Source organism: Tachyglossus aculeatus, chromosome 17 (assembly GCF_015852505.1).
Source record: "Tachyglossus aculeatus isolate mTacAcu1 chromosome 17, mTacAcu1.pri, whole genome shotgun sequence".
Lineage (NCBI taxonomy): Eukaryota > Metazoa > Chordata > Mammalia > Monotremata > Tachyglossidae > Tachyglossus > Tachyglossus aculeatus.
Window position 1 is genome coordinate 54,880,322 of NC_052082.1, and position 15,247 is coordinate 54,895,568.

A 15,247-nucleotide genomic window follows, 5' to 3' on the forward strand; every position below is an offset into this window, starting at 1 on the left:
GGGCTATGCAGCCAAAAATCATCCTCTCCCACAGAAAAGTTTACAGTGGTTTTAATGTCACCATTTTTATCTTTCCTTTTCTATGTTCTCGCATTTCCTCCTGCCCTCAGGACATTTCCCTGTTTCCTCAGATTTAGCAAGTCCAAAACAGAACTCCTCATCTTCCTACCCAAATCCTGCCCTCCCCCAGACTTTCTCATCACTGGAGACAGTACCACCATCCTCCCTGTCTCACAAGCCCGTAACTTCGGCGTTATCCTCAACTCATTTCTCTCAGTCAACCCGCGCAATCAATCTATCACCAGATCCTGTGGGTTCTTCCTAACATCTCTACAATCTGCCATTTCCTTTCCAACTAAAATGCTACCACGCTGATCCAAACATTTATCATAACCCTCCTTGACTATTGCATCAGCCTCCTTGCTGACCTCCTTGTCTCTCCCCACTCCAGGCCATACTTCACTCTGCTACCAGCTCATTTCTCTGAAAGAAGTTCAGTCCTGTCTCCTCACTCCTCAAAAACCTCCAGTGATAGTCCATCAACCTCTACATCAAACAGAAACTCTTTAAGCATCAGCTTTCAGGCACACAGTCAGCTCTCCCCTCCTACCTCACTTTGCTGATCTCCTACTATGACCCAGCCTGCACGCTTTCCTCATCAATCACATTTATTGAGCGCTTACTGTGTGCAGAGCGCTCCTCCTCCTCCAGGGCCAGTCTATTCTCTGTTTCTCAATCTCGTCTACCTCACCCCAACCCCTTGTCCACGTCCTCCCTCTGACCTGGAACTCCTTTCCACTGCATTTCCAACAGACCACCACTCATACTATCTTCTAGGCTCCCCTAAAATCACAACAGGGGTCATGTTTTATAGTTTCCCAATCAGTGGTGTTTATTAAGAGCTCACCATCTTCACAGCCTGGTACTAAGTATTTGGGAGAGTACAATATGAGTTGGTAGGTATGATAATAATAATAGTATTTGTTAAGCGCTAACTGTGTGCTAAGCAAAGAAAAGCTGGACTGTACTAAGCGCTTGGGTAGATACAAGCTAATCAGGTTGTGGCTCAGTGGAAAGAGAATGGGCTTGGGAGCCAGAGGTCATGGGTTCTAAGCCCGGCTCCGCCACTTAGCTGTGTGAATTTGGGCAAGTCACTTCACTTCTCTGGGCCTTAGTTACCTCATCTGTAAAATGTGTAAAATCTGTAAAATGTAAGACTGTGAGCCCCACATGGGACAACCTGATCACCTTGTAACATCCCAGCGCTTAGAACAGTGTTTTGAACATAGTAGTGCTTAACAAATGCCATTATTATTATTTTACAGATGGGGGAACCGAGGCACAGAGAAGTAAAGTGACTTGCCCAAGGTCACACAGCAGACAAATGGAGGAGACAGGATTAGAATCCAGGACCTCCTGACTCCCAAGCCCATGTTCTATCCACTGTGCCACGCTGGGGAGGTGGGGATCATCAAAGTGCTTAAGAGGTACCCAGCCAAGCACATGGTCCATGCAGAGGGAAGGGTTCCATGCACAGTAAATACGTGGGCAACCAAACCTGCAGCGGCTACCAGGGAGGCTACCGTGATGACCGCCTGGTGGCCTACGGCATTCACGGTGCTGCTCCTTGGGCCCCAGATGGGCTTAATGAAAAACTGTTCCATGCATGTCAACATGGGGTACAAGGGGCCTGAATTATTTTCCCAGGAGAGCTTTAGCGCTTAGGTGTTTAGGGGACCTGAAAAGACCCTCCCAGGGTGCCCTCTTGCTCACTGGCAGAGGCATGGGGGGCTCTGAAGTGGACTCTCCTGGCAGCCGGTCCCAGGATCTCATTAACCCCAACCCTCTCGTCCCTGGCCCTCACCCCTGCCCACCTGGAGACTTGCTGGGGAGGAAAGGGGCTATTGCCTCATGGCCAGGAGGGCCTGATGAGCCACTGGGTGGGAGGGATGGGCAGTTGCCCCAGGTCCAACACCTAGATGGTCAGCAGCCTCCCCTCAACCCCCAAACCAGCTCTTATCTTGTGCTCTAAGTGGCTCTGGCAGGGCAGAACTTGGGGGGCTGGCTCCCAGCTTTCTCAGCCTCTGGCCCTTAATCTGGCCTTGCAGTGAATAAACTTCCAGTCAAATCCTTCCAACCCACCAGGACAGATTTCCCCCCAGGAGCAGACCCCCCACATTCCACATCTCAGGGAACACTGAGTTGGTCCGGCGTTTTTTTTTGCAATTAAAATTAATCTGGAAGGACCCCCTTTCCCCACCTTGGAGCAGCATTTCCTTGGGGAGCATCACCTTTAGAAAACGAATACATCCCAGACGCGTTATCCCCAATCCCGGATCAGGCTAACCGGGGCGGCAGAGGGTGGGATATGGGCCCCCTCAGTGATTTCCCCCGACTGACGAACAAAAGGATGAGAGACGGGAGCACCCCCTCCCGATGAGGGACAGAGCCAACCCCTGCCACTTCCCTGAGTGGATCAGACTCATTCCTCAGCACTTCCCGGCAGAGACACTGCCAGCTCTGGAAAGGCTAGAGAGGGAGATTAGGGTCAGCGGCTTCCGACTCTGGCGAGGTCAGGGAGGCAGATTGGGGTCAGTGGCTCCCAACTCCAGCGAGGTCAGGGAGGGAGGAAGGGAAATGGGGGTCAGCGGTTCCCTCCCGGGGTCCACCTGAGCAATACTGCGACAGGTTGGGTCCTCAGCGGGCGGTGACCTAGTTTGAGGGTGGAGAAACGACACAGATCCGGAAAGAAGTACACCACTGAATAACCGACTTGAAACCGTCCAGTCCAACGGGGGGCCTTCCCACTCCATCCCCCCTGCCCAAAGGAGGCCTCTTTACTAAAGCTCTACAAACCTCCAATATCGACTATCAATCGCATTTGAGCACTTCTTACGTGCAGAGCACTGTACTAAACACTTGGGGGAGTATAATATAGGAAGGGAAAACAGAAATGCCCCTTTGCCACTCTGAACTTGAGGGAGAACTCTCTTGGAAATGCAGGCCCAAGCCCTCTTGCCACAGTCCCCGGTTTGGTATCTACCTTTATCTTCCCCAGCACATCCCCATCAACAAAGTCTGAGTTATCTGCACCTGACCCGAACAACAACAATGATGCTATTTGTTAAGTGCTTACTCTATGCCAAACACCATATTGAGCACTGGGGTAATAATAATAGCATTTATTAAGCACCTTCTATGTGCAAAGCACTGTTCTAAGCACTGGGGAGGTTGCAAGGTGATCAGGTTGTCCCAAGGGGGGCTCACAGTCTTAATCCCCATTTTACAGATGAGGTAACTGAGGCACAGAGAAGTTGTGACTTGCCCAAAGTCACACAGCCGACAATGGCAGAGCCAGTATTTGAACCCATGATCTCTGACTCCAAAGCCCGTGCTCTTTCCACTGAGCCACGCTGGGCAAGATAATCAGGTCAGACACAGTCCACGTGCGGTTCCCAGCCTGAGTAGGAGGGAGAAGAGATACTGAATCCCCCGTTTTACAGATGAGGAAAATTCTGGCCAGAGAAGTGATGTGATTCGCCCGAGGCCACACAGCAGTCAGGCCGCAGAGTTGGGATTGGAACCCAGATCATCTGACTACCAAGCCTGTGCTCTTTCCAGTAGGCCACCTGCTTCCCTTAGCCCACTGGGGAATTTCACCTCCTCTAAACCCCTCCCGAACCCAGCCTCCATTTCTGGGATTCAGGAGGTCAGCAGCCGCTATGAGACATGGTTTCAGGCCTTGCTTCAGGGTGCCTGCACCCACATTTGAGAAGTAGCCTGGCATAATGGATAGAGCCTGGGCCTGTGAGTCAGAAGGCCATGGGTTCTAATCCCAGCTCTACCACGTGTCTATTGTGTGACCTTGGGCAAGTCACTTCACTTTTCTGGGCCTCAGTTACCTCATCTGTAAAACGGGGATTTGGGACTGTGAGCCCCACCTGGCACAGGGGCTGGGTCCAACCCACTTTGCTTGTATCTACCCCAGCGCTTAGTACAGTTCCTGGCACATAGCAAGAGTTTAACAAATACCATTCATTCATTCAATCACATTTATTGAGTGCTTACCGTGTGCAGAGCACTGTACTAAGCACATGGGAGGTACAAGTCGGCAACATATAGAGACAGTCCCTACCCAAGAACGGGCTCACAGTCAAGAAGGGGGAGATGGACAACAAAACAAAATATGTAGACAGGTGTCAATCATTAACAAAATAAATAGAATAGTAAATATGTAGAAGTAAAATAGAGTAATAAATCTGTATGGCTCTGCAAATTGTCAGCTGTGTGACTTTGGGCAAGTCACTTCACTTCTCTGTGCCACAGTTACCTCATCTGTAAAATGGGGATTAAGACTGTGAGCCCCCCGTGGGACAACCTGATCCCCTTGTAACCTCCCCAGCGCTTAGACCAGTGCTTTGCACTTAGTAAGCACTCAATAAATGCCATTATTATTATTATTATTACAAACATATACAAGTGCTGTGGGGAGGGGAAGGAGGTAGGGCAGGGGGATGGGCAGGAGGAGAGGAAAAAGGGGGCTCAGTCTGGGAAGGCCTCCTGGAGGAGGTGAGCTCTCAGCAGGGCTTTGAAGGGAGGAAGAGAGCTCAACTAATACCACAATTATCACAGTTATTATTATCTGGCTTTGGGCAGCCACCACTCCTAGCCCCACAGTGGTAGTAGCCATGATGACATTTACTAACTCCCACCCCAGGGTGCAATGCACTGTACTAATAAGAACAATAATTGAATGTGCTACGCACTTATGTGACAAGCACTAGGCTAAGTGCTAGGGTAGATACAACGAGGACAGATTAGACACAGTCCCACATGGGTTCAGCACCTAAGAGGGGAGAGCAGGTATCTACTCCCCCATTTACAGATGAGAAAACTGAGTTCCAGAGAAGTCAAGGACTTGCCCAAGCTCACTCAGCAGGCAGGTGGTGGAGCTGGAATTAAAACCTTGGAATCCTGACTTCCAGTCCTGTCCTCTTTCCACTAGATCACACAACTTCTCCGGATGCAAGAAATAAACAAGGCACATTCCTGTCCATGAGGAGCTTACACTAAGGATAGGCAGAAATATTTACAACGCAGGTAATCCAAATTATAGGCTGCAGAAGTGATTATGTGTACATACACACATACCACTAAAGGGTAGAAACAAACAGATTCACAGAACCACCTTTCCCTGTTCCCAAGGACCCCACCCAGCACTAAGGGAAGGGGATTCTTGGGCACCTGACCTCTCCCATTTAAGAGAAGCTTATTTCCATCTTCACCATCATTATCACCAATTAGTGTTCATTAATCCCTCCAATTTCTCCCCCCAAATAATCATCCCTCTCACTCACCCAACCCTACTTCTCTCCCCAAGTCAGACAAGTCTCCGGGCACACAAGCCTCAGCCTGAAGCAGACACCCTCTCAGATCCAGATTTCTAGGAGAGAACAGCAAGGAGAAAGGAAACAGCAGAGCCAGAGACCGCAGCCTGATTTCCCCCAGGCCCGCTGTCTGGTTTTCCCTCTATCCCTGGACTGGTCATCGCAAGCTCATTTACAGGGCAAACCAGCCCAGTACATACCTTGTCTTTGGAAATTGGAGAGTCTGCAGGAGAGACGAGACAGAAGCAATCAATCAACCACATTTATTGGGGGCTTTCTGTGTGCAGAGCCCTCTATTAAGCACTTTGAAGAGTACAATATAAAAATACTAAGAAGCACTCCCCTTATTTTCTCCCACATCTTTTTGCTTTTCCTCTTTTCCCTCCCTCTTATGGGATAAGGAGTTGATACTTCACACTCCCAGGTGTGTCCTTTTCCCTCAGGAGAGGGAAAATCTCTCCCTTGGCCCATGAGAAAGAAGCTATTAATCACAAAAAGCTACAGCTGTCCCTTCCCTCTTTCCTCCAAATTCCAGGTCCTGAGCAGAACTTGGCCACTTGGGGCAAGAAGTTTGCCAATCACAGCACACCAAGTGGTAGTTAACCCCATCAATCCAGCAAAGGTAGTTATTGAGCACTTACTTCATACAGAGTACTGTACTAAGCATTTGGAAGAGTCCAATACAGTTGGTAGGTATGATCCCTGCCCTTGAGGAGCATACAGTCTAATGGGAGAGGCAGGCATAGAAATAAACTGCAGATCAGGGAAGCAGGCAAGCCAGTGGACATAAGCACCTTTTTTTTAATGGTATATGTTAAGCGCTTATTTTGTACCAGGCACTGTACTATGGAAATCCCGTATTCAATCATTCAATTGTATCTTCTAGACTGTGAGTCCGCTGTTGGGTAGGGACTGTCTCTATTTGTTGCCAACTTGTACTTCCCAAGCGCTTAGTACAGTGTTCTGCACACAGTAAGCGCTCAATAAATACAATTGAATGAATGAATGAATGAATTTAAGGGCTTAAAGTTTGCAGAGCACCGTACTAAGTGCTTGGAAAGTACAATACAGCAGTAAAGAGCAGTAATCCCTGCCCACAACAAGCTCACAGTCTAGAGGGAGGGAGACATCAATACAAGTAAATAGGCATCAATATAAATAAATAAAATATAGATAAATACATAAGTGCTGTGGGGCGGGGCAGGGAGGAAGAGCAAAGGGAGTGAGTCAGGGTGAAGCAAACAGGAGAGGGAGATGAGGAAAAGTAAGGCTTAGTCAGGGAAGGCCTCTTGGAGGAGGTGTGCTTTCAATAGGCTTATGGGAATCCCTGCTGGATTGGGGGGGGGGGAGAAAGGGGGGAGTAATCGGCTTCAGATCCCTGCCGTGTCAGTGTTTGGCACATAGTAAGTACTTAATAAATACCATTATTATTATTATTATTGTGCAGAGGGCTGGTTTACTGCTCAGCTGTTCTGGTTCTCCGAATGGCTGGTTTCATATTTCTCCATCCTGAGATTCACCAGAGTTCCCAGGTGGCATAGGAGGGAGTTGAGGTTCACCTAAACTTCCTGCAATCCCAGCCCCCCTTTAGGTGGGGGGTGGGGGGAGAGCACAGAAGGGGCTGCTCACCCCCTTTGGGAGTGTCTTCATTTCCCATCCCAGGTTTGGAAGGAAAATCTGGTTCCATTCATCTCCATCTTCCACACCCTTCCAATGCCTCCCCTGGAGCCGAGATTCCAGAGAGCGGGGGTCAGCTGGATCCCATGGGCGATCATCTCTGAGCCAGGCCTCCTAGTCCACAGGGCTGTCTGCGAGTCAGTCCGGTAGAGAATGCGACCAAAAAGAGATACCTCATCTCCCTCCCCTCTCGGACCAGCAATTCTTTCTAATTCGAAGTCTCTCCCTAAAATAATAACGATGACACCACTTGAGTGCTCACTATGTGCCAATCACTGTGCAAATCAATGGTATTTACTGAGCGCTTACTGTATGGACAGGACTAGTAAGTGCTTCAGAGAATACAATACGGAATGGAGATGCCATTTCTACCTTCAAGGAGTTTACAATCTAGCAGAGATTAGATTCAGATGAGACAAAGTCTCTGTTCCACTTGTGCAGAAAAGGCAGCGAGGGATGAATTGATTATGCTGTTTCTGGGATTCAGTTAGGTTTTAAATAGCTTTATTTAAGGGTCTTTTAGTCCTTAAATAGCTGTTCTATAAGCTCCTTGAGGGCAGGGACCGTGTCTACCAACTTTATAGTATTTCACCAACCACTTAATAAAATGTGCTTTCCACAAATACCATTTATGGGAGAAGCAGCATAGCCTAGCCCAGGGGAAAATGCGTGAGCCTGGGTGTCAGGAGACCTGGGTTCTAATCCTAGTTCTAACACTTGCCTGTTGTGTGACCCTGGACAGATCCCTTACCTTCCCCGTAACATGGGGGATTCAATGTCTGTTCTCCCTACCCTTTAATAATAGTAATAATTAGTGTTATTAATAGTAATAATAATAATAATAATGGTATTTGTTAAGCACTTAGTATGCACCAGGCACTGTTCTAAGCACTGGGATGGATACAAGCAAATCGGGTTGGACACAGTCCCTGCCCCACATGGGGCTCAGTCTCAGTCCCCATTTTCCAGATGAGCTAACTGAGGCCCAGAGAAGTGAAGTGACTTGCCTAAGGTCACACAGCAGACAAGTGGCAGAGTCAGGACTAGAACCCACGACCTTCTGATTCCCAGGTTCGTGCTTTATCCACTACTCCAGCCCATGTGGGACAGGGACTGTGTCTGACCTGATTCTCTTGTGCCTATCCGGGGGTTTAGCACAGTTCTTGGCACAGAGTAAACGCTGAATAAATAGCAGTTACTTTCATTGTCATTACTGATTGATCGATGGGTGTCCCACTTAATGTAACAGGTAGCTGGATTTTCCAGAACGGCTAAAGGCAAACCCACTCCCTCGATCTAATAACAGCGCCAACGATGGGGCAGGAGCTGGAAGGGAGGGGTGCCGGGTGGAAGTGGGGTGAACGCCAGGGCTCCCCACGGTGCGGACTGTCATTTTGGAAGTGCAGACTTCAGGATGGGGGGGGCTTCCGAGGGAATACGATCAGAGGGAGCAATTAAGCGGTTGAGTGCTGATGCGTACCTACCATCTCCATCGCACCCTTCACGTCGCCCACCAGGAGCTGGCTCCCATCTCAGCGGCTCCCCCCAAAGCGCGAGGGCAACCGGTGTCCCCTAGCCAGCTGACCTCTTGAGGGGGAAATAAATCAAGGTGGATTCTTGAATGTGACTGGGTGGGAAGGAGCTAATCAATCAATCATCAATCACCAGAGGTATTTATCGAGCATTTACTGCATGAGGAACACTGTACTAAGTGCCTGGAAGAGGGCCATGCGGTTGATAGACCCTATCCCTGCCCTCTTCTCTGAACCAGAATAGCCCTTGTCCTGAAAGCCGGGGCTTCAAAAGGAGGTGGGGCACGGAAAGAGGGGGTCCCCCCCCGTCGCTCTGGAAAATGTGGAAAAAGCCCGGGCTTGGGAGTCAGAGGTCGTGGGTTCTAATCCCGACTCCACCACTTGCCTGCTGTGTGACTTTGGGCAAGCCACTTCACTTCTCTGGGCCTCAATTCCCTCATCTGTCAAATGGGGATGAAGACTGCGAGCCCCAAATGGGACAATCAGATTACCTCGTATCTACCCTAGCCCTTAGGACGGTGTTGCACATAATAAGCGCTTAACAAATGCCGTCATTATTAATCATCATTATTATCATTATTAAGGTGGGCGGGGTCCCAGTTTGGGTCAGGGGGCCTCCTAGGTGCCCCTTGACCCCTAAGCCTCTGGGCCCAAAGACAGTGGGGGAGGCACGGTGGGGGTGGAGGGGAGAAGAAGGCAGGCTGCTCGCTGTTCCCCCTCCCCATCCCAGCCTGATTTCTTTTTCTGGTGTGGGGGCAGGAGGGGGGTCTCCTGGGCGAAGTGAGGGAAGGGGGGGAAAGGATGGAGTCAAAGGGCAACCTACCCTCAAATCCCCCCGGCCTTCCTCCGTCCCCCACGGGGTGTTGGGGTTCGCGGGGGGGGGCGGTCGCCCCCTCTTTCCCCTCCCCTCCTCCACCTCCCCCGGGGAGCATCAGAGCCGGCGGGGTGGGGAAGAGGAGCGCGCGGGAGTGACCGGGCTGGGGGGGGGGGGGGTCCCCGCAAACAGCCCGAGCGCATCCCCCGCCCGGGGGTCTCACCTGAGCGGGAGAGGGTGCGGTTGCCCACCTGCCTCTCTGGAACAGGACCTGCGGGGCGGGGCGGGGCTGGGGACCCCCTCCGAGCCCCCGGCCCCGGCCCGGGGGTCCAGTCTGCAGCAGCAGCGGGAGCGGAGGAATGCCCGGGGGGCCTGTGGGGGGTCCCTCTCTCCTCCCTCCTCGCCCCCCGCCCCCGCCGGGGCCCGCCTCCCCTCACCTGCTTGTCCAGCCTGGGCCATGTCCCCCGGGGGGCTGCGGGGCGGGCTGCGGCTCCAGCCCGGGACCCTGCACCCCGCTCCCCGCTCCTCCTCCTGGTCCTCCTGGTCCTAGTCCTCCTCCTCCTCCTCCTCCTCCCGCTGGTCCTCCGGGTCCCGGTCCCTCCCTGCTCCCTTAAAGGAGCCGCCGAGCCGGGGGAGCCCTGCGCCAGCCCACCGCCAGGACCCCCGACCCCGCACCCCTCACCCCCCCACCACACACACACACGCTCACACAGACATACACGCTCACACACTCACACGCACAGACACACACGCAGACACACGTTCACACACACAGACACATGCTCACACTCACGCACACACATAGGCACATGCTCACACAGACTCACACGTAGATACGCTCACACACACACAGACACACGCAGACACACGCTCACACATGCACAAACACACCCTCACAGACACACACAGAAACACACGTAGACATGCTCACACACACACACACACGTAGACACGCTCTCTCTCTCTCTCACACACAGGCTCACACACACACGCTCCGTCTCCTGCCCAGGCCCCGGGTCCGGGAGGGGCCGGCCCGCAGTCTGAGCGGGGCGACCCAGGGACAGCCAGAGACCCGGGAAAGAGACACAGAGACACTGCCACTGATAACCAGACAGAGACCGGGATCTAGAGACTCTGCCACAGAGAAAGAGATAATGACACAGAGACCAGGAGACTCTGCCACAGCCACCCCGAAAGAGATAATGACACAGACAGTAGAGAGATTCTGCCACGGAGACCCCCGAAAGAGTGACACAGAGACTAGGAAGACTCTGCCACAGCCACCCCGAAAGAAATAATGACACAGAGACTAGGGAGATAATGACACAGACAGTAGAGAGATTCTGCCACAGAAACCGCCGAAAGAAAGAGTGACACAGAGACCAGGGAGACACTGCCACAGAGACTGGAGAGACTCTACCACAGAGACCCCCGAAAGAGATAATGACACAGAGACTCAGAACGAGATCGTGACATAGAGGCTCTGCCACAGAGATCCCAAAAGAGATAATGACACAGAGACTAGGGAGATAATGACACAAAGACTAGAGATGATGACGATGGTACTTAAGTGCTTACTCTGTGCCAAGCACTGTTCTAAGCGCTGGGGTAGATACAAGGTAATCAGGTTGTCCCACGTGGGGCTCACAGTCTTAATCCCCATTTTACAGATGAGGTCACTAAGGCACAGAGAAGTGAAGTGACTTGCCCAAAGTCACACAGCTGACAAGTGGCGGAGCCGGGATCAGAGAGACTGCCACCACGACCCTGAAAGAGATAATGACACAGAGACCAGAACGAGATCATGACAGAGCCAGAGACTCAGTCCCAGACACCCCCCACCCCAGAGTCAGTTGCACAGAGAGACCCTGAGAAAAAGCAACTGATGGAGACCCGGAAAGAGATGATAGCACAGAGACAGGAGATGCCGAGAGACTCTGACCCAGACACCCAGAAAGAGCCAACAGCACAGAAATACAGACCCTGTTTACTTGTTTTGTTTTGTTGTCTGTCTCCCCCTTGTAGATTGTGAGCCCGTTGTTGGGTAAGGATTGTCTCTATCTTTTGCCTCATTGTACTTTCCAAGCGCTTAGTACAGTGCTCAGCACACAATAAGTGCTCAATAAATACGATTGAATGAATGAATGACCCAGAACCCAGAAAGAGACAATGGTGTGGAGATGGAGAGATTAAGAGACAATGGCATGGAGATGGAGAGATTAAGAGACAATGGCGTGGAGATGGAGAGATTAAGAGAAAATGGCATGGAGATGGAGAGACTCAGAAGGTGATAACCACCCAGAGGCCCTGATTCAGAGGAAATCAATTGTATTTACTGAGCATTTAGTGGGAGCACTGCACTCAGGGATTGGCAGAACACAATATGACCGCTGACACAGACAGAGTGAGAGAGACTATGAAAAGGAGACCCAGATAGAGACCACAGCTCAGAGAACAGATGCACTGACACAGAAACTGTGAAAGACCCAGGACAGTCCCTGTCAGATGCTGACTCTGATCTGGCAGACCCCAGCTTCCCACCCCCGTCCCCGTCCCCCACAACCCTCCATCTTTAAAGCCTTTCTGAAATTACATCTCCTCCAGGAAGCCATCCCTGATCAGCCTGTCATGCCCCCACCCAATTTTCCCCCTCCTACTGCCACCTCCCTTTCAGTCACACCTGGAGAGTTTCCAGTACTCTATCAGTCTCAGCTACGGGAAGGAGAGTCAAGCAGAGGCCTGTGCATTCCTAGCTTGGGCATTGGCTAGCAAGGGGAAGGCAATCTGCTGTAAGTCAAAACTCACTCATGCTGGCAGCAGCGGCATGGGAGAGAGATGAGCTCAGAGACCTGAGTTTACTGCGTGTAAGGCGGCAATGGTAAACCTCTTCTGTATTTTTACCAAGAAAACTCTATGGATACACTACCAGAACAATTGCAGATGGAGAGCAGGGCGTTCTGGGAGACATGTGTCCATGGTGTCACTATGGGTCGGAAACAACTCGACGATATAAGACAAGACTGCCACTTCAGCATTCCAACACCTCCTAAACACTTTAAAACACTTAACCTAAACACCGCCCGAGATTGCACTTTGGTACATATCCTTTTACTCTCTAATTTCCTCCTGTGGGTAATTGAAGTTAGTATCTGATTCTCCCATTAGACAGTATACTCTTTGAGGGCGGGAACCATGTCTACTACTTCTATGGTACCTTCCCAAGTGTTCAGTTTAGTGCTATGCACACTGTAGCCTTCCAAAAAAACTACTGATTGATTAATTGAGTTAAAGGCCCAAGATGTTCGCTGACCCAGAGCTCCATAGAGCTACAAATTCCAAAATCCCAAAGCACGTTTGCCAGTGTCCCACTCACAGACACTTACACTCGTCTTTCTCACTCACATGCGCACACACACACACACACCACCACCACCACCCAGCGGGGTGGGGGGGTAAGAGGCATACCTTCATCCATCCATGGTACTTACTGAGCACTTGCTGAGTGCAGGGCTCTGTACTAAGTGCTTGGGAGAGTGTAAAACAATAGAATTGGTAGGCACGATCCCTCCTTTCAAAGAGCTAGCGAGCAAAGAGACTTGTGCACTGGAACATTTAGGGAGTCAGGAAGGACCTGAGATCTTGGGAGAGCAGATGACTGGGCATTTTTGTTCATTTTGACAGTAAATGTACAAATAGAAGCAAAGAAGAGCAAGTATTTGGAATTAGTCTCTGCACCAGCATTTTTAAGAAGCACTCCATCCAGGTTGGGAAGAGAGCAGGCTGCGGTGGGATTCTGAGACAAGAGAGAAGCTAAAGAGAAGCTGAGCTGAATGCACAGAGTCCCAGGAATGGAGAGGGGAAGAGCCCGATCCCAAGAGCATCCTGAATCTGTAGAGAGTTTTTATTTTTCCTCATTCTTTTCCCACTATACCTCTCCTTGCAGCTTCCAGTATTGCAGGGAACTAGGGAGAAGTGGGTATTCTCTCCAGGAGGAAATTCACGTACAGAGAGGTTTCCCAGCTTTACCAAGGACACCCAGCAGAATGAGATTTAGCACCAGGGTGGGAGCTCCTTCCCCTTGATTGCACCAGTGGGTGGTGGGGATGGAAAATAATAATACTAATAGTAACTATGGTATTGGTTAGCACTTATTATGTGCCAGGTACTGTACTAAGCACTGGGGTGGATACAAGCAAATTGGATCGGACATAGTCCCTGTCCCACATGGGGCTTACAGTCTCAATCCCCATTTTACAGGTGAGGGAACTGGGGCCCAGAGAAATGAAGTGACTTGCCCACAGTCACACAGCAGACAGGTGGCGGAGCCAGAATTAGAGCCTGAGGACTCCCGGGAGATCGGCATTGAGGAAGCCAAGCATTTCCACAGTTCTGGGAGTCAGCAATCTCCGGTCACTGCTCAGCTTGGCCCTAGCCCTCAGTGGGCGAGAGTCTGTGATGCTTCTTCAGCAGTGCCAGGGCTTGGGGCGCTGTTCCTCTCAGATGTCACTGAGGGTGCGTGTCAGGCCAGCTCCGCTCACATAAGGGGGAGGGTGGCACTCCGGACTGGCCTCTGCCATCCTCCAAGAGGGATCTGCCTGCTGCCGGTGGCAGTCTCGGCTTCCAGAATGGAGCTGGCGTACTTGGATGTGGATGGAAGCCTCACGCAGCGGCCCACCCAGAGCCCAACCGGAGCCCGGAGAAGGAGGGCCAGTTAGGCACGGCATCCAGGCATTTGCAAACATGCCTCTGTGTGCCCAAATGGAGACTGTGTGCATCCAGCTCTCCAGCCGTGCACATGGGTAGACAAGCTTCTCTACACACAGGTCTCACCCGCCTGTGTATGGCACACTTTTGTGTCCCTGATCCAGGTGCAGTGACAGATGTGACTTGAGCCTCCAGCAGATGAGTCCCGATGGTTCTGGCTGGCTTCATGCCTCTCAACCATTTCGGCAAACAGCCGTGTCCCGCCAAGCCTCTGGCCTGAAATTCAAGCCGGAAAGACACGGCAGGCCGGACTTCCTAAAGGGAGATGGGAGGACCTCAGAAGTCTGACACCCCCCAGCCAGACTGACCCCTGCTTCCATTGCCGGCCTTCCCTTGCCTCCGCCAGCCCGGAGCAAACGGTCCAGAGCAGATGAACCGGGAGATAAATCACAGGCTGTATCCTGATGTCACAGGACTGGCTCTGTAAGTCACTTAAATGCTTTGCAAACAGCTTCAGTCCTATGCAGTCACAAAGCATTGGTTTGAACAAAGAGGTCGGCTCTCTCGTCTCCAATGGGGCCTGGCATCCATGATGAGAAAGGGTTGGAATTTGGGGAAAAGCTCCTGCTTCCCGGGGCAAGAAGCTGATGGCTTTACAGAAACCCTGCGGTGACAGAGAGGAATTATCCTGCTTGTTGCCCTGGCTGGCCTGAGGACTGTAAATCCCAGGGCTAGGTGGCTAGGAATATCCAAAGAGGTGGATTGCCTATAAAATGTCACCACTTTGACCTGCTCTTTGCTGACTGATCCTGGGGCTATCAGTGAATCCAGCCTGGGTGATAAAAGAGGCTTTCAAACTTTCTCCAAAAGTCAGCAATAAAGCATCTCTAGCTGGGGGCCCCTTCCTAACTTACCTTCCGATCCTTCCCCTCCAGTTCCCTTAGGAAATTTATTTTGGTGTTTAGTAGTCAAGGTCTGAGTACAATGTCCAGCACAAAATAGACTGTAAACTCCTAAAGTCAGAAACCCTCTATTGTAGTTTACTCTCCCAAGCACCTAATACATTGCTGTGCATGCGGTAAGAACTCAACAAATGGTATTGATTGATTGATAGATATAGAAGCTGAGAGAGA

General features: G+C 51.1%; 1 protein-coding gene across 2 annotated transcripts in view; it reads right to left on the reverse strand.

The window, feature by feature from the left end:
• Window positions 1-9,933, reverse strand: part of PITPNM3 (PITPNM family member 3) — a 196,123-nt gene extending 186,190 nt beyond the window's left edge. The window contains exon 1 of one of the 2 annotated variants that reach the window (XM_038759618.1): window positions 9,848-9,933. In XM_038759618.1, coding sequence (XP_038615546.1) covers window positions 9,848-9,869 — 22 coding nt within the window. In that variant the 5' untranslated portion in view covers window positions 9,870-9,933. Of the gene's footprint in view, window positions 1-5,357; window positions 5,412-9,847 lie in introns of those variants that run through there. The other variant, XM_038759619.1, reaches the window with a different exon arrangement.
• Window positions 9,934-15,247: the final 5,314 nt, after the last annotated feature.